Here is a 25,329-nt window from a genome sequence, read left to right on the forward strand (position 1 = left end):
TTGTGCAGAGTGAAAAACAATTTATTTTATCACAAGCGAATTTCTGTTCGTGTTCACTCAAGTAAAGCGAAATCAACACGACTCTTGACTTTTTTCCCCTCAAACTTCAAGTTAAAAGCAAACCTTCACCAAATAAATATTGTTTTAAATAACTATCACAAGATCTTGGGTGATTCAGACATTTCAGAGTTACTTTTACGGCAAAGAGTAAAAATTGCCTCGGGTTTTGTCCTATTCTCCCCTAACCCTTGAATGATTCTGACATTCTAACATAAAATAGGAAAAATCTCTTCTTCACTGTAAATGCAGATAGCCTCACTTTAGTTTTCAAACCGCTCCAGAAAGACGACGAAAAGTTATTTGTGACAGTCGCCGTAAACTTCATTCTTTCCCTCTCTATTAACCTGTTTCTTTAGAGCAGTTTCAATCGAGTGCTTAAAACGAAAACCAAAGAAATCACTCCGGCCAATCACAATGGACTTACTATCAAGTGAACCAATCGAATGTTGAGTGCGAAGCGCGGGAAAACGTATGCGAGGAGTCACAATTGTTTTTTGTTTTACTTCTGATTAGATGAAAGAGGAGCGTGAATTTTTTTTAATCAATCGTTTAAGGTAGCGATGTAAAACCAATTACTTTTCGACACTCAAGTGAAAACCGCTCCATTTTCTGTTTTTTGTTATTTTTTGTTTTAAATTTTACCGTATAGCTATTAAGCGCTTTAATGATTTTAAGTTCAACGAGAAAGCAACGAACATTTTAATTTCAGCGTTTGCTAAGTTCAGTTAATCGGTCGGTCCCTCGGCTAGATTTCGCGACAGGCAACGAGCACGAACGTTTCACAGTTCTTGTTTTTCGCGCTCTTTTACTTGTGCATTAGCCTCTTGGTCAGTTTCTTGATCACGTGTTTCCCCACTTCCTTGCACGTGACCTGGGTCGTCACTCGGTGAGGTGTCTACATCATCCGCTCTCTGATTTGCTTCGTCACCAGTCTCCTGCTCTGCGGAATTCCCATCATCCTCCTCGTCTTCGTATGGTTGTTCAATCCCAAGAATCAAATGGGTCAGCGCGTAATATGTGTTGACAAAAGTCTGACGAAATATGAAGTACTTCTCCAAAGCGAATAACTGAACATTTTCTAAAGCGGTTCGGTTTTGGCGAGACATTTTTTCCTGACTCAAAGGGTACGTTTCTGTTAAAAGAAAAGGAGCAAGAAAATTTATTACAAACTACGTTTTGATTTACATACAATAAATTATTTCCTACAGGATTTATCCTTAGCCGTTTTCAAATCGATTATTAAATCTTAATTTTGTTACCGTGTATAAATAAGTTAGTAAGTTACTTTTACCATGTATAAAAAAGTTATCAATCAATCAACCAATCAATCAAATTTACAGTTGAATGACGTCACAAAAGATTACCCTGTAAGAAAGAAAAATTTTACTGTCATTCAAGCTTAGAACCTACCACCCCTGCAGAGGTGCGCTCCCTACAATGGACTTTACGGGGAGCTCCAGACCGAAAAGCACCTTTTTCAGGTTGGACTTCTACAAAAGGGTAGGGATATAACTAGCTGAAGTACTAAATAGGGAATGAAAAACTGTAATTTTAAAACAAGTGCCTTTAAAAACATCTCGAGCAGATGCACGTCACCCAAGGGATACAATGTTTCTACTGTGAGATGTGAAATGATTTCAATCTTCCATGGATGTGCCGATATAACAAAGACTTACTTTTCCTGTCAAAACTGGTGTACAAACGAGGTGAGGGTTTGTACCTCGGGTTGAAGCCTCCCGTTCAATATGTTGTTGAATACCTTTCCCCGGGGGGGGGGGGGGGAAGGTGGGTACTTACCCGGATGCAGAATCCAGTTTCTGATGGTCTCGTTGTTCCATTGGGTGACGTTAAAGAACACGTACATCCAACATGAAGGCGTGTCAGACACTGTGTACACCAGGTGCGTGTCATTAGATGGAATGGAAATCTCTTGACCTACCTCTACAGTGTGGTTCGCGTTGTTAAACTCCACCTTCACTTGACCTAAAGTAAATTACACAGTTGAGTTATGTTTCTGTTTCTATCTCTGTTCACATGTCATAGCCAAGGCGGGGAGGTAGCCGAGGTATGGTAGGGAGCCTTCGGAACACGCGCGATGGGTTGAGGCGAATGAGGGAAAAAGGCAAGCCTATTATAACGCATAAAAGAAGCCATTGGTTCCTCAAGAAATTGTTAGGCTGCGTCGACGGGCAAGCGAAACACTTGAATATGACAAAGGTACATAAACGCCGTAGCGAGCAAGTGGAGCTGACGTTTCGCCCGTTAATAACCTGGCTATACCTCCTGGTCTTAAAAGGTTTGCTTTTACAGATAAAACCATAAAATTTTTCAATTCTCTCAGTGTATTCTCGGACATTTCGAGGTGTTACTAACAAACGCTGGTAAGTATTCCTTGGCACGAAAATGGAAAGAAATAGGGGCGAATTCCCAGCATTGTTCCGTTTTGGCATCGAACACTCTTCACTCAGTGTGTACCTGTTCGATCAATTAGGCGCTCAATAATCTATTCATCTGTAAAATTTAATTAACAGGCATTTATCAAGAAAAGCTTTTATGTCACTTTACCGTGTAACAAGGTCAAAGATGCGTTAAGTTCTTCAGCCACAAAGTTTTCCAAGAAAAGCCCCGGAAAATCAGCCACAAATGTGATGGAACTAAAGTTGGACTTCTCTTTCAGGTCCTTCCTGATTTGGACCATTTTCTCGCGCCACGGGGACAGCTCTGTCAGCAAAGGTTGAATCCAAGGTGTCTGTTTAAATGGCGACCAGGGAGCCGTGACCATGTCCACGTTAGGATCTACCATTCGCTGTTGGAAACGCCTGTTCATGGAGCGCCACACATCCAGGTAAATGGCAGGATCAGTGATGTTGAGGTCCGGGTGAGCTTTGAGTTTCTCAGCCATGCAACTCATGTATTGTTTGGTCATGTCCGGGTGTGAATTCCAACGCGACTGACGGCCCTCCCTTAAAAATGCCTAACAAAACGTCGTATATGTTCACTTAGCAATGTTTCCATCCTCACTAAGAGCATTGTTAGTGCATTGCTTTGGGGAGATCCGGATCAGGAGTTATGATTCAAGATCAGGTTGCACTAAAGCAGTTTTCAATTGAGTGTCATAAAACCAAAACCAAAGTAATCACTCTAGCCAATCACAAAGGACATAGACAATACAGTGAACCAATCAAAACTTGAAGTAGATACATGTAGCTGACGCGAAGCGCGGAGAAGAGCGAGTGAGTGTTTACTTCTGATTGGATGAAAAAGTGGCGCCAGTTCTTTAAGCCAATCGTGTAGCGTAGTTGATGCAAAACCAATTACTTTTCGACATTCAAATGACAACCACTCTAAGGGAACCAATAAGATACCTCTGAAGGATTTGTCGGTTCCTTTGATGCACCATGATATGAGAGATCTTGAATCATGTTCAAATCCTGCTTGGGATCATCCCAAAGCAACACACCCTATGAACACCCTCTGGTTAAGTTAAAAGTTTGGATTGGAGAAGCCATATGGGTCATCAGTGCCAGCAGAGTGCCAGCACTTACTTCATCTAGCTCCCCCTCACCACCCTTCAGGATTCTGTCAAACTACCCCAACAATTCTCCAGGACCCATTCAAATACATTTGCACAGAGAGCAGCACTGTGAGAGTCAAGTGTCTCTCCAAAGAAAAGGCACACCCAATGCAGCAGCTGATCATGAATAGAAACGAAAGGGCATTTTGGTGAGGGATTGCTGAATGGAAACGATGTGCAACAGTAATCTTGGCCAATTCTGTTTGTGATCCCTGTGACACTTAATAAATACTCTACAAAACTGATGTAACTCTTACCGTAGGTCTGATGTAAGTGACCTCTCCAGATGCTCGATCCACTACTTTGACCCGCACATGTTGAGTGCTCCAAGAATGTACCATCATGTCCCATGAGTAGCCATACAGGCCTTGGGTCCAAGCATTGTAACCCTAGAATCATAACACAGACCACATGACAAGTATTAACATCAACAGATCTATATAACCATGTGTTGTCTCCATTGTGTAATAGTGAATACTGCATTTGAGTCAGTGGAGGGAATATTGTGCTGAAAAGTCCCGACACAATTCAGTGCAGATTCTCATCCATAACTCTATTTTCAAATAATGAGTGTCATGTGGTTACAGTGTAAGTGACATTTTGCGACAACCCAAAGATTAGTTTGGTCTATACCATCTCAGACTGTTTTAAAGGGGCAATATCTCAAAGTTTAGTGTCAATTTCAGTACAGTCAATCATAGTCATAACCCCTGAGCCTATCCATAAGCATTTTGAGATGGTTTCTAACCAGATGCAGGTCATAAACAGAATTTTATCATGGCTAATTATTTCTTATTTTCTGGAGGGGGAATTTTGCAGTTTAAAATGGGTTTGGTCAATCAACATTTGGATCTCTGAACAAAATCATAAGAAACAAAGTATTAAATAGATTGAACCTCTCAAATTGGGACCTATAATCCGAAGAAATACATCAAACCTGTATATACTCCCACAAAGCTTGTCTTTTAGAGGGATTTTGCATGTGTGATGTAGGGACTTTTCTGAGCAGAGTTTTGCAATTTTTCAACTTTTCAATTTTTTTTAAACTTTTCAATGTGTTTAAAACATTCTAGAATAGAACTTACAATTTTCAAAAGATTATAATATCACTAAATGTGTGGACACAATGAGTTGCTGTACCTTAGTGATAAAGTGTGAGTATGGAAGGAAGAGCTGACACCCAATGTAAACAAGAACAATGAACACAGAAGCCATGTGACTAGCTGTTGGTGTATGGCATTTCTTTGAGGTTTTTGATGTTTTGCCATGGTCTTGATCCTTTTTCTGATCATTAACGGACTCTGGGTATACACAGTGAACGCTCACTTGAGGTTCCTCTTGCGAAGGTAACATCTTACTGATGAAGTTTGGCATGCATGCAAATAACTTCTTGGGCCAGTTATAAGCACAAAACAGAGGTAACGTGGCCAGCATAGCATATGGGAACATTCCAATGTGAAACATTTGGGAATTCATGCCATGGAACATGGCACCAAAGAAAATTCCAATGGGGCGTGTCTTGTCAAACATGAGAAGAAAACCCTCTGCTAGGTCAAAACATAAACCCCCAATATGGACAAGGAAGAGGTCAATTTTTTCATCATCTAGAAAAAGGCGGAATGGATCAAAGACCCACTGACGAGACAGGCCACTCATGGAGTATCCAGTCATCCAATCCATGTCAAGCTTCTTTATGCCGGCATAGAAATACACCAGAAAAATCTAGCAAAGAAAGAGAGATTTTACTTCAGAATTACTCATTTCACTGACAATTTAACCAGCAAAAAATTATTAACTACAGTGGAAGCCCATTAATCTAGTCACCAACAGGCCACAAAAAATGGTCATATTAACAAGGTTGCCGTATTAAAGGGGTTCTGTAAATAAGAAAATGACTGATTGAGTTTTTGTTCAGACCAGATGAAGTATTCTTGAAATATTTACCACCAGGGAAGGGACAAAGCTTGTAGCTGTTATGGTTCAACTTTTACCTCTGCTTTAAATTTTTTTTTAAACCAGCTTAAGGGAAGGGGGAATCTGGGAGTAGTATGATAAATGTAGCGGGGTTGATATGGGATCCTGGAGGGGATAAGGTAGGATTAGAAACTGAGGGGGGTAGGAAAGGGTTAAGGACTGATGAAGGATGGGTGGTATGCATGTCAAAAAAAGTGAAAAAAACTGGTTTGAAAAAATTGAACCACAACATACCCAGGCATATAAGACAGCATTGTGAGCCACCCATATTCTGAAAGAAACAGCAAAAATTCCGACCATACTTTGCAAGATAACAAACTCTATAAACCCTAAATAGTACTAAAGTATACCTGAAAACGTAACAAAACATAGTTCCACTTTGGTACATGTGCATTCTTTATTTCAGGGTTCAAAACTCCATCCAACGACCTTCAAAAGAAAACAAAATTTTATCACCATGAACTAATACACAATTATTATTAATACCATTTTTCATGTGAATCTGAAACCCAATCCACTTGTAAAGGGTGACACTAGTAAGAGATTTGGCTGTGTAATAAGTGCTTCAACACAATTATTGGTGAAAGTACGTGAAAGGAAGGCCTGTCCGCCATGTATCACCTTGTTACCGTTGCCGTCATGATAATGAAACATGACTCAACTGACAAATTAAAAAGTTAATGAATACTTTGATATCAGTTTAAAAAACTAAAGTTTACAAGTCAAACTTGTAAGCAACGCACATCTCAGTCTTTGCTAGTTTAACGTCCTCCTGACCAAACTACAGTAAGTTGTATATGCTTGTGGGAATCCAAGGATATTGAAATGTGGGCATGACTTAATGCATCCAGTAACCACAATTTCTACACTGTACTCTCCAATAAGGGGAGGCGCGGTGGCCTCATGGTTAGTGCGCTCGTCTCCGGATCGAGCGGTCTGGGTTCGAGCCCTGGCCGGGGACATTGTGTTGTGTTCTTGGGCAAAACACTTTACTCTCACAGTGCCTCTCTCCACCCAGGTGTATAAATGGGTACCGGCAAACTTAATGCTGGGGGTAACCCTGTGATGGACTAGCATCCCATCCAGGGGGGAGTAGAAATACTCCTAGTCGCTTCATGCTACAGAAACCGGGGTAAGCTCCGGCCTGATGGGCCACTTGACTCACATGCAGACTTTACCTTTACCTTACTCTCCCATAAGGATTGAGACTTGCCTAGGCAGGTAAGCCAGCAACTTACTGCCTTGAACCCTGGAAAAATTATTTTAATAATTAAATGAAGAAAGGCTTGACTCACCAGTAGCGATTGGCATCACTCATAAGAAGCATCACTGAAAACAGTCCGTATAAGTATGAATGGTTGTTCCACCGTGCCTTCTCCAACAGAAAGATGTACCAGTATGTGACCATGAATGACAGACAGCTTAAACGAAACATAAATCCAAGAAAAATCCCACATGCTCCAAGAAACATTACTAGGTAGAGGACATGCATCCAGTCCACCGACAGAGGCTGAATGAAGTTAAACAGTGGAAAGTGACAACTGTCCTCGCCAAAATGTTTATCAATGTACAGCATGCTGCGCTCTTGAGGAATGTCAATCATCATGAGTAATCCTGATAAATATAAAATTCAGGATGAAGCAATGTGTTTATTTAAACTTGTTTAAATACTAAAAGTTAGTTTATGCCACAAAGCTCTAGTGATACCTTTACCTGTTGTAAACACCACCAAGTAGCAGCCAGAGGATAATTATTGTTTCAACAAACTTTTAAGAGATACTGGGCTGAGAAAACAGCTGATTGAGAGATATTTTCACATCTTTTCATGTCTTTGATAATTAGCCTGGAATATTCTGGACAGAGGCAGCCCCATACCAGTTTCCACCATTTTACAGAATTCATTCAGACTCTCCAGAATAACTCAGAAACTCAGAATAACTCTATTAACTTTCAAAGCATTTCCTGGGGACCCCTCTAAAAAACACTTGCGCCCTTGCCCTTCATTGTTTCAGAAATCAGTCACCATTTATCCTAGATCTATGCCTAACCTACTATGATTAACACCAGTCTTGTGGCCAGATTTCATTTACCTATGGGAGACCAGTTCAACAGGGTTCTACTATGTACACTGACAAAGAAATAAACTTCAACAACCTTACCAAACATAATTCTCAATGCAGCAAGATTTGATGGATCAGCTGGTGATGTCATGAACATCATGAGTTTATTCCATAAGCTTGACTGGGTAATGGTTGCCTGACTTTTCTTTTCCTCTTCCATTGTGGTTTTCTTGCCCATCCTAACAGACTCTACTTCAAGCTGATCAATCCTTTTAGATCTTGGATCCTCTAGCACCTTAAATAGTTTACAGAGAAAAAAAACCTAATTTAAGTTATAATGCATCAATCAGCTGCTCCCCCAGACAACCCCGCCACAATCCTGAGAGATTTCAATCATGTGTACTAAAGGCATCTGCGGTCAAGTGTCGATTGATACCCTCAATCGACCTGTGATCGACATCTCGATGGGCATTCAATTGACATCCCGAGCAATACTCAGTCAACACTTGATTGACATCTCGATTGACACTCAGTTGACACCCACTCAACAATCGGTTGATATTCATACATGTGTCAGCTGACTCATATGCATCAATCGCAAATTAGTCAACCGTCGACCGACTGTCAACCGAGATGTCAATGAAGTGTTGATCGAGTGTCAGCTAAAGAGTTGATGGAGTGTCAATCAAGCATCAATTAAGTGCTGATCGAGAGTAGTAGACTTTATGTAGTAGAAGTAGACTTTATTGGAGAGGGTAACATTTGACAGTAACAAAGCTGATAAACTAATGGCCCTCACAATAAACACAAAAAGGAAATTAATTAAAATCATTATCATGTACAACCTATAAATATGACTAACTTACAATATCTAAGTAGTAAACATGTAAAACTGCTAGATACTAATAAATGATTGAGTAGTAAATTGATTTTTTAAAATTGATTTAAAAAGTGATCCTTTAAAATGCTTTGTGCTTAGACTACACTAAGGGTATTGTTTGACACTCGACCATCGATGCATTTAGTACACATGATCCAGAGATTTGAGCTTAGTTGACAACTAACCTGGTATTACAAGCCCCATGGTTTGATTTCTGTGAGACAATTAAATCGATGTTTTCTTAGACACAAAAATGAACCAAGCTCCAGAGAATGCCCCAGGGGTCCGTGGCTGACTAAATAACTGGATACACGGTTGGAGTAACAGTTCAATGATATGGCTGAAATCTGCCACTACTTGATAGGTGAACTCAAGGTTAATTAATTTAAGTATCTATCCTTTCTGTGTATCATGAAAAGTATGGCATTTCACCAGTAAACACTTCTATAAATTTCTAAAGTTATTTAATGTGTCAAAAATTTTTCATTCGCTTAAGCTTAGGAGAGTTCTGGATTTCTGACGTATCGAACGTGTAGCCTTTCCTTGAATTATGAATTAAATATTTAAGCAGTTTTTAATCCTAATTGAATTAAGCTTTTCAAGTGTGACTGGCTTTACAATATTTTGACTTTTTCGCGTAAAAACCAGTCCGGTATTCTGTGCGTATTGGCGATCCAACACGTAAGAGTATTCTCAGATCAGCGAACATTTCCGGAGAATTGTTAATCTCAATCGGGTAAACCCTAAACAAACTGTTCTTCCATTAAGACTAGCACGTTTTAACTGAATTAATGTTATTCGCCGTAAATAATTTACAAGGTTTCTGTAAAAACATAAGCTTAGGCTCACCTAGGATTTGTATACACCAAATGCTGGTGCCCGCGAGGCAAGACAAAAGATCAGGCGCGCTTTAAGCAAAATCCACCCTAATGAATGACAATAATTGACTGCAATGTACAGCTGCGAAACTTCTTTTGTACTTACTTATCCATCCGCTTAGACTACTACTATCGTGGCATGGTAGCGATTGGTTAAAAGCTTTACTTTGAAAATTTCCAATTTACAAGACCGCCATTTTCTTCTGGACACGACTAGTCTCCAGGTTTCTCTCGTCCACTTAGTATTACGGGAAAATTTTGCGAAACCTCTCATTCACTACAAGGAGCTGTTTTGTTTAGCTAGTCTCAGTTCTTTTCTGTGTGTGAATCCCGGCGGGGGGGAGGGGGTACTCCCTTATATGAGCTGTATAGGTATGCGCGGCCCCAAAGGGTGTGGTTTTTCAGCCGTTTTGGTTATAAATAGGGTATCGATTTTAGCCTATGTTGGCCATGTTGGTCATAAATAGGGTATGGCTTTTGCACTCTAGCCTTGATATGGGTATGTTTTTAAGAAGAAGCCACTTTTTCATCATTATCGAAAAGACAGTTTATAACAAAAGCCCTTCACAATTTATGTTTATGGTAATTTACCATTGGTCTGAACTAGGGAACTTATTATAGCGCAGGTCTGAAACAGGGTTTTGATTTAACGGTCAGGTCATAAATAGGGTAGGGAATATCGCAGATTTTGGTCATCAATAGGCTAAGGGTTTTGGGAAGCGGGGCGCACACCCCCACCCAACTTTTCTGGGAGTACCCCCTTCCCCCGGGGGGAGTGAATGAAATTTTGTTTTGGAGATTTTGTTATGTCTTTTTTTCTTTGTACAAACACTCACTTTTTTCAGCTGAAATCTTTGACTTGGTTTCGAAAAAACACTACAGGCTCCTCAATTCTTTAAGGTTTCTCTCGCGTGATAGTTGACGAGGGCGAAGCGATTTCGTGACTTTTAGAGGTGTGAAATTTGCATTCAAATCGTAATGCTGTACACTTTGGTTGCGTTATCAAAAAATATTGTATTATCACTGTGAAACTCAGAAAAACGTGAAAACCAGAAATATTTAGAGAATATTAGGGCCGTACGCACCAGGCGAATTGTTTATTTTGCAAAAGTATTTGTCATCAGTTCCGTCCAACAAATAACGTGCGTACGGTGTTTTTCGTCCTACCAAAATTTTTTCAAGCCGTGCCAAACTTCAAAAAATTTAAAAATTCGATAATCAGCCGAGGAATCTTACGCATTACTTGAAATTTCAATGGAAGTGAGTCTTGGCCGCTCGAAAACTTGGTGATTTCTAGGACAGGAACAATTGTTTTTAATGCAAAATACACTTAAATAAATGAATGAAAGAATATTAACGTGTCAGTGTATTTAGCTATAGATTAGCTAATTGGGGACACCTAAAAAGTCAACTTTTGCGATGGTGAGGGGGGTTTCGTCCGTGATGGTATTCGCCAGGTCAGTTCCCATCGATATCATTTGCGAAACGTGCAGTTCACGAAAAAAGAATTAAGTCGAAACCATTTATGTTTGCCCAATTTTTTCAGTTTATGAATGCAAGTCTCAGTGGTCGTCGATAAAACCAGGAACATGGAAGTTCTAGCTGGTCTTGCTAGAGTGAAAATATTTCAACGATAACAAAGACAGTTGCAAGCTAGCGCCACGGGAAGATTCTTATAAACAGTAAAAATATCACAGGACGAAGTGTGCGAGAGTTATAGTGTAATCCCTAACTCGTTTCATCTGGACGTGCAAAGTCAAGTACAAGATATTTTATTTAAGTCTTTATGCTTTCGTCTTCAGGTTTTCTGATTGTTTCATTATCCACATTACATGTAACATTTGTTTCTTGTTTCTTTTCAAGAGTAGATGATTTGAATTTTCTCATTTTCATAAGCTTGAGGCTGGCAACATCACAATTCCAGTCCCTAACAAAAACAAGACAAGACCACTCAATCAATACACCATCATAAATTATTTGATCCCATTTTGATGTAACTTCTTCCATTTCTAGATTACTACTCGGCAAGTTTTAACACTGAGTTGTCGCTAGCATCTCTAGAATCACTTTAAAGCAGTCAAGAGTGTCATTCATCACGTTCCAGCCAATCAGATTAAACAAGCTCTTTCTCCCAACCAATCAGGGGTAAAACTAACAGAAACCATGCGTCGACTAATGTCCGCGCTTTTCGCCAGCTAGTTGCAAGTTTCTTCATTATTTTCTGATTGGTTAGCTGCATTTGAGGTTCCGACTTAGGCTTCTTCAATCCCGTATCTCGCCACTATTTTTGGCTCAATCCCGCCAACCCGCCCCACTTAGAATGTTTATGCCGATCCCGTCTGGATTTTGTTAGAGTCGCAGTTCTCCGCGTAACATGCCATTTTCTGTTTTTCATTCCGCATCCCAGCGTCAATTCATTTTAAGCGTCCCGCAAGTCAAAATAAGCAAATCCCACTCCCGCTAAAGTATGTTTATCCCGCATCCCACCATTAAAATTTCTATCTTCCCGCATCCCTCCTCAATTTTTACTCTCATTCCGCATCCCGCCAAACCAGGGTTGAACGGTTGCTGTGATTAGTCAGAGTAACTTCGTTTGATTATTTCAATAGAAAACCACTTCATGTGAGCTCCTGTTCTTACCTAAATTGAGTTAATGTTTTTGCCGATGTGAGGTCTGGAAGTTCTGTGATGAAAAAAGATCAAAATTGTCAAAAACCTGAACCTTTTCATACGTTACACAAAACGACTAACCCCTCACTAGCCGAGCGTGAGGACTGTAATGAGGGATATTGCCCCAACGTCAGGTCAGTACGGGCCTTGCTACCCTCGTCCACCCGGTACAAAAATTACCATGAGCCAATATTCCACTTGACAAATTGACATCAGTTTTTCATGCGTCTGTCCTGTTATTGATCATGAATTTCGTCAGAACATTGTCAAAATAGCTGTGGATCCGCAAACTACTTTGACAATGTTATGGCGAGTTTCATCGTCAATAACAGGACAGACGCATGAAAAACTGACGTCGATTTGTTTTTTACAGATTGCCAAATTGTCCGCTCTCGCTCGTTGATGCATCGCATAAATTATACATTCATTTGTCTGTCCGCTTATTGACAATGAAAATTAGCCAATGAGCTCGCGAGAATTCCTGCAGTTATCGTAAAATGTGCAGCTTGAGCAAGCTAGGTTAGTGAGTTAGTAGTGGGTTATTACATGGCACTCGGGTCTTGACGTTTCTGGTTTTTGAAAGCAAAAAATACACTACTTATGGCAAAATCCGGGCCTAGGAAGAAACGATCAGAACGCCCGGATTGACCTCAAGACTATCTTGCCATATAACAAAACGTTTTCTTTCTTGAAACGTTTCCCTCCCTACTTACATTTCAAAGCGTAAAAACAAAAACAAAAACAAAAACAAAAACAAATAAAAAATAGATCATCATCATCATCATTACCATGAATAAAAAGACAAATTTAGAAGTGGTCCATCTTAGTGGTCTGTGAAACTATGGCTGTTCAACAGATCACAGAATGCACTGTTTGAGTCTTGGAAAATCAGTGGTAAGAATCCCAGATCCATTTCTTTTCCTTAAATTACAATATTTAGAGAGGAAGTAGGCTCGATTTCCGCCGCTTTCTCGAGTCAGGTCTACGTTCCTCCCCGAGAAGAGTTCGGGGGAGGAACGCAGGCTCCTTTCCCGAACAGCGGCTGGTCATCGAGCCTAGAGAGCAAGCCACATCAGCCTTAGCTGGTTTTCATGCACGTCCTCCATCCTGGTTGAATTGGAATTTACATGTAGAGATTTTTTTTAATTGACACCTTGTCACCTTGTTACATGTAATATGGACATTTTAATTAGTCATCCTTGTGATTTTGGTTTTCACGGATCTTGTGACTGCACGAATTGTCAGAACCACAGTCACGCAGACAAGTGAAGAGAGAAAGTGTTTCTCAAGTTACATAACTGATGTTAGAGGAAGTCCATTACTAGATGTAGCTGGTACAGGTAAAGCTTACCTATTCCACAGGTGTTATAAAGCTCTCTTTCTCGTTCAATAACATTTTTTATCGTGTCTTCTCTTGACGCATGAGCTCTGCCTTGTCGTCCTTTAATACTGTTTTGTTCATTGATTTGTTGAAGCTCCTGATCAAATCGATGTAAATAGCTAACAAAGAGAGAACAAAATGAATCCTAATTAAAGCTCTGGAAACCAGCTATGTTATTTCAGGTGCATTTAACTAAACTGTTGTTGTTTTTTGACTTTCTTGCTATTTTAAAAACAGCATCAGTGATCCCTTAGTACACGTTGTTGGGGGTGCCATATCAATGGAAAATGACTTGTTGCCAAGAACTGTATTCAAAAAGTCAAAAAGATAAAGTCTGCATAATAGCCATGTGGCCCATAATGCCCTGGATAGGATGCAAATCCATCGCAGGGTTACCCCCAGCATTAAATTCACCAGTACCCATTCATACACCTGGGTTGAGAGAGGCACTGTGAGAGTTAAGTGTCTTGCCCAAGAACACAACATGATGTCCCTGGGCAGGGGCCCATTTCTCGAAAGCCCTGGAAACTTTTCAGGCCCGTAAAGCCATAGCAAAATCTCGAACCTTACGATTACAGAGCTGTTTTATTCACATATTCTTAATATGAAGAGAAGTTCCCTTCATACAAGAAGTTTCAGGCATATACACTTCTCCGTTTTTTAGATACAGATGGACTAAAAATGGCTTTATGGGCCCAAAAAGTTTCCAGGGCTTTCGAGAAACGAGCCCCAGGGTTCAAATCCAGACCGCTCAATCCAGTCAAGCACACTAACCATGAGAGCTGTATTTAGATGAACAAAAAAAGAAACTATAAATGAGAAACTGCTAGCTTGACCTAGCAAAGGATAAAGGAGAGTGGAGAGAGAACTGAAAGAAAGTGGCCTCACCTTGAAGCAGTTCCTCTACGATGTTAATTATAGCTTTACCCTAAATTTATCAGTGATTCTGATGTGAAATGCATTAACTAACATGTATAGGAACAAGGCTACATAATTTGCCATGCACTGTAATGACATATTAATAGCTATAGCCAAACTTGACTGAACAGAATGAATTCAGAGATGGAACAACTGGGTAAGAGAGTGAAATTACAAGCATGATTACTCTCTCAATAGACCAATTTCGATATATTAAAATTCAGCCAAACACAACAGACCTCAGAACGAGGCTCTGGGGAATAAACCCAACAAACTCTTTATTTATTCCCCAGAGCCTCGTACTGAGGTCTATTGTTTTAGGCTGAATTTTAATATATCGAAATTGGTCTATTGTAAAACACAAGGTCCAGTTATTGTATTAACAACAAAGTTCCAGGTAAAAAAGGTCTTCTTTCATATGCAAGACAACACGTACCTCTCAATAAGTGTACACACTTCAGAACTGGTGTATTGTGTCTTTTCTTCATCTACATTCTCAAAAAACCATCTAAACTTTTCACCAACTGCAAAACAAAACAAAACAAAAGATTGCCTAACTAGAATAAATAGTCTACTTACAATACCCTTCAGTTTAAACCATCAATCAGTTTTTGAAAAGAGGAAAATAACTATTATTAAAAGCTGGATCATTGGATAGTGAAACTCAATAATTTTTGTTGGCTTAGCCATCATGGAATATGAACAATAATAAGCCACCAAATTATTATTTTTGCTTGTGCACGATTGGTCTAAGTGCATCAAGTGACTGAATATGCCCCAGCTAAAACTTGCTTTTCAAAACAGAATCTGTGTTGAGAAGCAAACATAATGTCAATGCACAAATATCCAAGCATATTTTTGCGTCAAAATTAAAGACTACATCATTGTTTATTTATACCCTGTTTACAAAACTAATATGGTAAGTGTACCCATAATTTTTGGGGGTGTTTTTATTTTTTTTATTTTTGTTTTAGTTTTCTATATTTTGGGGGTGTTTTCAATAATGTGTAGGTCCAGAAAATATCCATACCTCCCCCATGGAAGGGAATTTTTCTAAGTCCCCCCCACCCCTCTGGAAATTCCGATTGAGCTTCATCCATTTCTTTAAATTTTTTGGTCTTCCAGAACCCCCCAGGAAATTCCAATCCCTTCTGTGGGGGAGAATGGATATTTTCTGGAACTGAACAATTTAAACAATATCAATCCACATAAACTTGTTGGATATGAGATGATTGTAGCCTACAAGGCATGTAACGCTGAGGTGGCTGTCAAGGACAGCAAAGAGATGCGTTATTTTCCTGCCTGTCAACCGAACACCAATTTGTGAATGTACAAGTTTATTAGTAAGGACATTTACACTTCAGGCTAAAAACCTTTAATTAATATTTGAGACAAATACCTTTAATCTGAAGAAGATAGTTTCTCTCAGTCTTCTTCCTACAAATAAATGAAATACAATTAAAACATAAAAGTTTTAAAAAAACACCTTAGAGGAGTAAAAGCTTATAGAAAAAGGAGAGGTGGCAAAACCAATTAGCAACAGCTGGTTTCACCAAAGGAGGCAGTGAATGAGAAAAAATACAAATTAAGGCTGTGGTGGAGAACTGTGTGAGATAGACAGAACTTTCAAGTGTTCTAGATAGTCTCACCAAAAATAAACTCCCTGTTAACAGTAAATTTGCAATAATAGGAATTACGGCTATCATCTGATTGGTTAATATAAGCTTAAATGATATGAAGTGTTCAAGACATTTGGATTTGTAAAGTGAAGACAGTTTTTCCTCAAGGCAAACAGGTATTTCTGGTTAAATAACTTATAACCTTGACTTCTACTAATAAGTCACTATCATGGTGAAAAATGGTGGAGGTGCGGTGGCCTCATGGTTAGTGCACTTGTCTCCAGATCGAGTGGTCCAGGTTCCAGCCCTGGCCAGGGTCACTGTGTTGTGTTCTTGGGCAAGACATGTTACTCTCACAGTGCCTCTCTCCACCCAGGTGTACAAATGGATACCGGCGAATTAAATACTGGGGATAACCCTGCAATGGACTAGTATCCCATCCATGTGGGAGAAGAAACACTCCCAGTCACTTCATGCCACAGAAGTTGGGATAAGATCTGGCCTGATGGGCTACTTGGCTCGTATGCAGACTTTTATGGTGAATTGTAATATACTGTAGATAGGACCCTGCGCACACTCTGATTGGTCAAAAACCCATGTTTTATCAGAGTATAAAACATAGAAAAAGCATGCTTTATTGTTTTTCGCCACATCACCTCTATATCATAAAGCAAATGAAGGAGCCTAAGCTGTGTATTACACCGTGATAAAACACTCCGGACATCTGAGAACACTCGAGAAATGTAGAAAACACGTACCTGCAGCTTGTGTTTTCTACATTTCCCTCGTGTTCTCAAATGCCCGTAGTGTTTTATCACAGTGTAATACACAGCTTAGGCTTCTTCATTTGTGAATTATATAAATTTTATAAGTCAAATTATTCCCACATTTTGATTGGTTCTTACTTCTGATCTACTGGAGGACAGATGCACATGAGGGTGTTAGTCTTGTTTTTTTTTTTTTTTTTTTCTATAAGTCATCCGTGATCTCTCTAATTTACTGCACAGATGCAGAGCAACATGGAATCTTCTTGTTTCACATACGTGTAGGTAAGGAAACAAAAAATAAATAACGGCATCATCTATACATTTGTCCTTCAATAGTAAGAAATAAATCAAAATGCACAAACTGAACCATGTCCTCACCGTTGTAGTTTTTCATCCCTGTGTGCTCGTCTTGCCAACTTTGTAGCTTTTCTAGAATTAGGGTGTACAACTTTCTTGCAATGTACTTTTGACTTTCCTTCTTTTGGCTGCCAAGAAGAACATTGAATATGAGACTACATTACTGGAGTTTCTCTGGAAAACATGAGGTTAGCTGCATGTATGTCAGCTGTACTCGAAAACCGTATCCGTATTCAATCAAACACAATCACGCTATTGAAGTCAAATGATTCTTAAATTCCAACAAGGTTAAGATGCAAATACGTACCATTTTTAGCTTGGAAAGAACGTAAACAACGAAAAAACATTGATTGTACTTGTTGTTTGTTGAGCAATCTTTCCACGTGAGAATCTTTGTGAGCCTGCTAATGGTCAGCTGATGTCTAGTTGGTGATTATGCGTACTACCCGGAACAAAACAAAATGGCGGCCCGGTTGAGGAGTGCGTTTAGAAATGTAAACCGGATAAATAACATGTTTCTTCCTCAGTTTGAAAACCTGAAGCAGAGAAAACTTGGGAGGTCAGCTTACAATGTGTTCGTCGATTACAAGGCTGTGTTTAAGGATTCTTATCTGTATGCAAAAGGGAAGCCACTACGTTCAGCGACAACATTAGGTGTGCTTCTTGGACTGTACTACCTTTACCACGAAAATTCTGACGCAAACTCGTACGAAGACGCTGTTTTGGAATGCTCTAATGAACTGCAACAGTTGAGCCATCTGATAAGGAATCCCTCGTCGGACAATTACGTGCAGAAACTATTGAAATATCGTAATCAGGAACGAATAAGGATTCAAAGTTTTGGAATCTTGACACTTGTGTGGGTTTCCGAGTTTGGACCCAGTTGTGATTTGTACGAGAAACACTGTGAATACGTGCAGCCTAGGTGGCAGTCTTTCCCGCAGCGGGTGATTGACGTTGGAATTCTGGGACACTGGTACTTCCTGGAGAAGGCCATGATAGACTATGACGTCAATGAAGCTGAGCTGGCTGACTATCCACCGGACACACAGTAAATGGGAAACAATTAACTAGTGCCTGACTTTGATTTTCCAAGACAGAAGCTCCTTGAATAAAAATTGTAATTGAATTGAGGCAGTCTCAAAATTGAAATCACCCTACTCACTTGCAGGCTATTGTTATTATTGCAGGCGGTACCTTTTAGGGTATTGAGCTGAAAGAAGTTAGTGTCAGTTAATGTTGTTTTAGTTTAATTGGTACCTCTTGGGGATGAAAAAAATATTTGTCATACCCACAAACCAGTATCTTGGTACCTCTTAGTCGTCAGTGATGGGCTCCTGTAGGGGTCCTTTTCAAAATTTGCAATAAGCCTTTGTATATGGGAGTCCACCCTCCCCTCCCTCCCTGGGGGCTAGAAGGTGGCAGGGGGGAGAGGAGATGGAAAGAAAAAAGCTTCCTATTTGTCCCCCCCCCCCCCCCCCACAGTAAAAAAGCTTGATACTTGGGCTACAAGAGGGGAGATAGCTGGGGCATGCCCCTCCTAACGAAGCTGTGTGTTTGTTGCCTACCGTAGCTTCTGACCAGTAAAAGCATAGGCTGAAAATGAGTTTGAGGGATAAATGTTGATTTGCTGTAAACATTGTTATGTACTGTGTTGGCATTGCCCCTTCTAGTAATGACAGTTATGGTCATGTGACCACGGTGGAAACAGTATCGACAACTGAAGGGCATGTTTAAAAGATGAAATGATGAAATGTCACCACGGTTATCCTAAATAGTGCTCCAGGTAAGCCTAAATCATGCTCAGCTTAACCTAAATATCACTGACTTGAAAGTGATTTGCTCTCAGTTAGTAAGAATGGGTTAACCGTATCCCATTCCGTCATCTCGCCATTTCGTGTTTTAAACACGCTCACAACTGAGTTGCACGCTACCTGTTCCCACTCTTCCACCCCCCAGCCCTCAAAACAGCACCAGTTAACCTCTCATGCCCGAGCGCGGGGGCTTGCGGTTGTATGTGTGTTTTTTTGTTTTTGTTTTTGTTTTTTTCCCCTCCGGAAATGTTTAAACATACTCAACAAAGAACGAGACAGCGCGAAGAAGCGTGAAAATTGGTCTCGATTTCTTGCTGCCTTTTTATCTGTTACCTTAGATTTACAACTGGCGGTCTGGCCTAGTTCTCATATGCTAAAGTAATTAACCACTTTTTATGAATCTAACTTCACAAAGATAAAATAATTAAATTTCGAATTTCAGTGGTTTTCCTGTTCTGTGAGGTGGATATCTAGGGTCACCGTGAAACTTATTAAATATGATCTCCCAATCAGCGTGAACCGGAAGACGAGCAAACAGCACGCCTACTTAGATAATACATGTTTCTAGATACGCCTTGTGGCTGACAATCTATCGTAACAGAAAGTCTTTGCATACTATCACAAACAATCTTTCAAAATATGAAGGGTATTGAAAACGTTTTGTGGGGTACAAAAGAGAACCTTTGTGCCGTTTCTTGAATTTAAGGGTTGAGTGAATTTCAAGAAAGGGGTTTTCGATCTTTTGGCACCATTTTAGCAGATAATCAAGACTGATTAAAACTGACTGCTGTTGGTGAACGGAAACGTAATGGCGAACTACAGACCCATATATGGCCCGGGATCAAACAAATATCATTAAAATGCCGCTAAACCCCTGTCGCTTTTAACCTTGAAACATCCACTGAATTTGCTCCAGGCGTTTTGTAAACACCATAAACGTTTTGTTCAAAAATTAGCACCATTATTCGATTTTAAGGCCAGTTTCGAATTGCACTGATAAATTTCTTACGTCCTCGTAGACCTAAAGACAGAGATTTCAGATCCAGATTTTAAAATGAAATATCAGATGTGACAACACATATTGGCTTGACGAGATAAGATAATGAAAAATCAATTGACATGGCTGCCCATCCATTGTCCTGTTGTCAGTGACATAGCGCTAGTAAATTGTTGCCCTGGGGTAATTCCTAAAACAGTTTGAAAGTCTATTGAGAACCGTTAAAAAGGAAAAAAATATGCGCAGTTTCGAAAAATCGTCACAGAGAAAGCAATACTTGACATTTTGAAAAGTGATCCTGACTTTCGCAAGATGCGAGCTTAAAAGGTTCGAACTTTTCGTGTTATTTCAGTTTCAACTGTTAAGCCTGTATTCAATGTTATATCTTTGGCTGATCTCACACTGTGATCATAGGTGCGAGAACGGCATGTCATGAATAAGTTTACATTTTCTTCTATTCACTTAACCTTCCACAAGGTTCATCTGCTGACAACACGTCTACATTGATGCACGTTCTTTCGGTGGGGAACATGATATAGCCGCCCAGGCTAATTAGTCACTGTTGTTTCGAGATAAACTCGACTGAAGATGAGCTTGCAACGCCAGATCACTGTTAAAGTACCAGTAATGAAAATTTCTCCATATTACAGCAACGAAACAAGTGTTTTTCATGCAACTAACAACAATGTGCATGCATCTCCAGCGTTAGCTTTCGCTTCTGGTCCTGGATTTGAGTCGAAGCCGCTTGTACTAGACTTAAGGAATCTACCCAGTGTTGATTCTCCTGAGCTGGACAGTTCTTTGCGAGATATGTTAATGAAAAACATGAAATCCGGCAACGTCTTCACCGACGATAATGACGATACCGTTTCCGAAATTTCAGCTTGTAGTTCCATGGTTACTCTGGAAACTGTTGATGAGAGTGAATTAACCAACACTCCGACAGGAAACCGAAAGACAGCGAGGGCGTCTTCGTTCAATGCCGGATCGACGCCGCGGAATTCCGAAAAAACGAACGATGCCGATGAAGAAGATGGCCGAAAGACAGCGATAAAGAAATCTAAGAAAATCATTTCTGATTTTCTTACATTTAACGCGCCAAGTTTTAGTGGAAATGGGGCTAGTGAGGAAAACGATGAACCGAAGCCTCCTCCGCCGTCAGAGAGAAGAAGGAAACTTAGTATCACCAAAAGAATTTCACCGTTATCTTTGCATGGAATTTTCACTGGAAACCAATCAACAGGAACCAACAAGCAAGAAGCTACTAGCGAGCCCAAGGAAACTAAGAAGACGCGAAAATTATCACTGCAGACAATGTTTAAACCTTCGCAGCATTCAAACGAAAAAGAACGGAAGAGAAGAAACACTGACCCGCAACTTCCACCAAACCAACAAATAACAACTACCATTGAAAACGAAGAGAAGAAAGGAAAGGAAGAAACCTCGACTGTAAGTGGTAAAGAATCACAAACAAAGCCAGTACCGGAACAAGCGTTCTTTAAGGAAGACGATGTTAAAATACATGACCTGATCAAGCAAGTGTTACGAGCGCACATGTTGGCCATGACTGAGTATAAGCGCGAGACGTGTGATCGTGTTTGTAAAAGCATCTGCAAAATTTTGAAAACTCTTGTGGCGTCAATGAAGGAAACTGAAAAAGTCCAATGTAAAGTTGTGTGTCAGGCATATATTGGCTCTGTAAGGGACGAAGGAATGTTTGCTACAGTTCAGACTGTCTGGGAAAATGACAGAGATAATTTCGCAGCTGCGAGTTATAGAAATGATTCCTTGTTCGGGTTCGCGTCCGTTGTAACAAACGCTTTGTACTAAAGCGGAGCCGAATGACATTGTGAATATGACCTTTTCTCGTGACTAACTAATCTTCTTAACCATATTTTTGTAAACGGAAATGCCTTGAAAACCCAATGTTATTTTCATTCGCCAAAAGGAAATTGTTGCTTGCTATGTATAGGATGCCTGTTTCTGCAAGTGATAATGTCACCGTGGTATAGCTGTTTAGACTTCACTTTGCAATCAGATTAAAAATTATCATGTTGAGAAGTATGTCTTTTCTGAAAAATCTTGTTATATTTTTTCCGGAATAACTGCGGAGTTATATTTACTATGCCGGGATTAGTTTATCGCTCTATTCGGCTGCTTTTATTTTTGATACGATTATCTTCTTAGTGATTAGCATTTGTTTCTCTAAAACACCGAGGTTATCAAATCAAAATCGATCACCATATGTGCATGGGGTTCCTAAGTTGGCCCGTGATACGCAAGAGTCAAAAAAGAAGGATTTGTATGGGAACTCGCGGTTCTATTCTCTTGACTGTTCTTGATCAGCCTTAGGCCTGAAGAAATATGAATAAATATTGAACAAAAATAAACCTACCCCTCTTAAGATGTGTGGTTCTTTGTTTCTTGTGGGGCTTCTAGGTCGATTGCTGGCAATTTAGGTGGTGTTTAGTCCCTCTGATTTTCTTTCAAACGGTAGACTGAACTAAAACTCACCAAAATGGTTTGTACATCGGCCTAAAAGCCTCCCAAAAACAAAAAAAACACTCGCCTGAAGCGAGATAGCTTCACTTTGTTCAACATTCGTTCCTATCTGTTAAGCTTAGGATTAAAACCACTTTAGTTCCCATACAAATCCGGACATTTCGACTGTAACATCAGTTAAACAGGAAACACGGACGTTCACTTTTCCGAGCTTAGTAAGTAGTAAATAAGTAAGTAAACTTTATTTGATAAGTAGGTTGTAGAGGGGATTTGGCAGCCGAAGGACTGATGTGGACCTACTATACACAGAATATAAAATTTTACAAACACGAAAGATATTAACAAAAGAATAAGAACTATGTACAGGGGAAAATTAATAATCATATATACATATTTGATTCACTAAAACCTAATTAAGACAATATTGCCAGAAATTAGAAATTAGCTTTGGTTCCCTGCGGTGTGACACGGGTTTTAAAGACTTGACTCTACGGGTCGTTACGCTTTTAGCACCAGAACGTTCTTGCAGTTGTTGAAAGCTGATACCTCAGTTCTTTGAAATCATTCACATCCAAAGAACTGGAAAAAAGTCTCTGCATGTAATCGCTCAGAACAAGCTCTTCAAATGTTTGGAGTCGTTCGTAACATAGTGCTTTCTCTACGTAATTAAAGCAAAGTTCAGTGGTGGAAAAATGACGTGCTTTGGTTTTAGCAGGAGCTTGTCATTGATTCGTGGGGGAGGGGTGATTATCACCACCCCTAGTACGATCAAAATTCTTTGTCCAAAAGCCGCCCATTTTTCCAAGCCAAATACATCACAACTATCTTCATGTTTTGATGAAAGGTCGAAAAAGAGGGGATTCAGTTGTGAATGGCGCGGTGGCCTCATGGTTAGTGTGCTCGACTCCGGAACGAGCGGTCCGGGTTCGAGTCCTGGGGCCCGTTTCTCGAAAGTCCCGAAATGCTTTCGCGTCCGGAAAGCCGTAGCAAAATCTCAAACCTTATGATTACAGAGCTGTTTTATTCACATATTCTTAATATGAACAGAGGTTCCCTTCATACAAGAAGTTTCAGGCGTATACACCTCTCTTTCTCTTTAGCATCCCATCCAGGGGGGAGTAGACAGTGGCGGATCCAGACTTTGAGCTAAGATGGGGGGGGGGGGGGGGAGAGGGGGGGTCCGGTTTTGATTTACTTGCCCTGCCGGCTTTTCTTCCTTCAGTCATTTCTTTTTTTTTTCACCCAAAATAAGGGAGGGGGCCGGGTCCCCCAGGCCCCTCCCCTAGATCCGCCACTGGTAGAAATACTCCTAGTAACTACATTCTACCGAAACCGGGATAAGCTCCGTTTTGATGGGCCACTTTGCTCGTATGCAGACTTCCTTTTTTATTTAATGAAAAAGGGGTTGGTATAATTTTCATCCGGCTCGTTGTCCAAATTCAAAACTACCAAATAAATGGTAAACAAATACAATTTTAATATGGTGTTCATGATGCATGATGATAACCAATAAGAATTTGGAATTTCACGGCTAATAACAACACAGTCATCAATCTTTACGTTTTCCTAAAACTGAGGTCGAAAAAGGGCACGTGATATTCAATATATTAATCTGAGTCGTTTCCAACTGAATTAAAATACCAATGAAAAGTTAAAAAAAATTAAAATTGATTAAGTGATTAATTGCTGAATGTTTATTGCTTTATAACAAGCAAGGATGTTTGAACCAGTTAGAACCCGTACAAATCATGTTTTTGGGAAAACCTATTTTAGAAAAAAAAAAAAATGAAGTGAGTAAGGCCAAACTGTACTGACGTTAGGGACTGTGTGATAATTACCTGGAGGGAGGGGGGCTGGGAAATGGGTGAAATATGCCCCAAAACTAAGTCGTACCCCACCTCTCATTAAGCAAAAATTAATTTCAACCCCCCTTCACATAATGGTAATATTAAGGCTAACCCCTCCCCCTTGAAAAAAGTCTCCTTCCATATATAACAGAGGCATTCCTTTCCTACTGCATGTCAAATAGGAAAACAACAGTTCATAGATCAGAACACCTTAGAGTTGATAAATTTGTCAGTTTCATTCTAATGTTAGTATTTATATTTGAAGTCCAATAACTCTTCCACTACTTTTCCAGTTTGCAAAAAGGAATGAAAAAGTAATGCCCCCACTGAATGTATCAAATTTTACATCCAACCCCCTCTCTCTTGTTGTCATTTTCTACTATGTCCCCCCTATAATTTTACAAACCCCCCTCCAGGTAATTATTGCACAGTCCCTTACAAAACGTGATACCCAAGGTCGAAATTTGGAGAAGAATTTCTATTATATTTCTCACAAAGTGAGTCAACCTTTGTTCATAGTCAGTGATAGTCCACGGCCCGAAGTCAGCGTCAATTGAAGACAACAATTCAAAGAAATCATTGAATTATTTAAGTTACTTATTTAGTTAACCAACATTTTTTGAGGGTGAGGGGTGGAGGGGGCGAGTGGGGGGGGGGGGGACGCTTCATCAAATTTTAGTCGAACACAAAAAAAGGTTCTCGAATAGTTAGTATGGGAAATAATACAAACAATTTCGTCTCAACGCACCTTGTGTCCTTTATACCCTCGAACCTAATAATTACTGATTCCCAAATAATTAAAAATCAAAACTGATAAATATTTGCCATTATCGTAAATTCTTAATTCTACATGGCTCCCTGGCACCCTCGTGATAGGGGCGAGGGTCTTGCGTGTCGGAACCAGGCAAAGCATTCTTGTGTAGAAAGCGCGCGAACATTTCTTGCGTACGCTTGTAAATAAACCATCTTTACCCTTATTTGGAAACTTTTACTTCAAGTCAAAACAAGGCCGTTGCGGAACAGGGAAACTT

At 39.8% G+C, this 25,329-nt stretch overlaps 4 protein-coding genes across 5 annotated transcripts; 2 read left to right on the forward strand and 2 right to left on the reverse strand.

Annotated features, from left to right (window-relative positions):
* On the reverse strand, positions 1-9,667 carry LOC110048898 (vitamin K-dependent gamma-carboxylase-like). 2 transcript variants are annotated; one of them, XM_089271590.1, is made up of 9 exons: positions 9,533-9,667; positions 7,768-7,963; positions 6,904-7,222; positions 5,959-6,037; positions 4,775-5,356; positions 3,892-4,023; positions 2,626-3,034; positions 1,858-2,043; positions 1-1,192 (listed from the first exon to the last, which is right to left on the reverse strand). In XM_089271590.1, the coding sequence occupies exons 2-9, from the start codon at positions 7,904-7,906 to the stop codon at positions 840-842; spliced, it is 2,199 nt and encodes a 732-aa protein (XP_089127716.1). In that variant the 5' UTR covers positions 7,907-7,963; positions 9,533-9,667; the 3' UTR covers positions 1-839. The 2 variants fall into 2 exon arrangements, with proteins under 2 accessions (XP_089127716.1, XP_089127715.1); XM_089271589.1 differs by having other exon boundaries at positions 9,398-9,667.
* Positions 9,668-11,182: 1,515 nt separating this feature from the next.
* Positions 11,183-17,560, reverse strand: LOC110055709 (translation machinery-associated protein 16-like). The gene is made up of 7 exons (XM_089271212.1): positions 17,446-17,560; positions 17,160-17,266; positions 15,795-15,832; positions 14,832-14,919; positions 13,448-13,596; positions 12,067-12,109; positions 11,183-11,353 (listed from the first exon to the last, which is right to left on the reverse strand). Exons 1-7 carry the CDS (start codon positions 17,446-17,448, stop codon positions 11,203-11,205), a joined length of 579 nt encoding a protein of 192 aa, XP_089127338.1. The 5' UTR covers positions 17,449-17,560; the 3' UTR covers positions 11,183-11,202.
* A 39-nt stretch (positions 17,561-17,599) lies between these two features.
* LOC110055708 (mitochondrial import inner membrane translocase subunit Tim29-like) lies at positions 17,600-18,267 on the forward strand. The gene has a single exon (XM_020762104.2). The coding sequence runs from the start codon at positions 17,600-17,602 to the stop codon at positions 18,191-18,193; it is 594 nt and encodes a 197-aa protein (XP_020617763.2). The 3' UTR covers positions 18,194-18,267.
* Positions 18,268-20,006: 1,739 nt separating this feature from the next.
* On the forward strand, positions 20,007-22,010 carry LOC110055712 (uncharacterized). Its single transcript, XM_020762108.2, has one exon. It carries the CDS (start codon positions 20,538-20,540, stop codon positions 21,777-21,779), a length of 1,242 nt encoding a protein of 413 aa, XP_020617767.1. The 5' UTR covers positions 20,007-20,537; the 3' UTR covers positions 21,780-22,010.
* The last annotated feature ends 3,319 nt before the right edge of the window (positions 22,011-25,329 follow it).

The sequence above is a fragment of the Orbicella faveolata genome, unplaced genomic scaffold (genome assembly GCF_042242905.1).
Source record: "Orbicella faveolata isolate gen_17 unplaced genomic scaffold, um_ofav_v1 contig_34, whole genome shotgun sequence".
NCBI lineage: Eukaryota > Metazoa > Cnidaria > Anthozoa > Scleractinia > Merulinidae > Orbicella > Orbicella faveolata.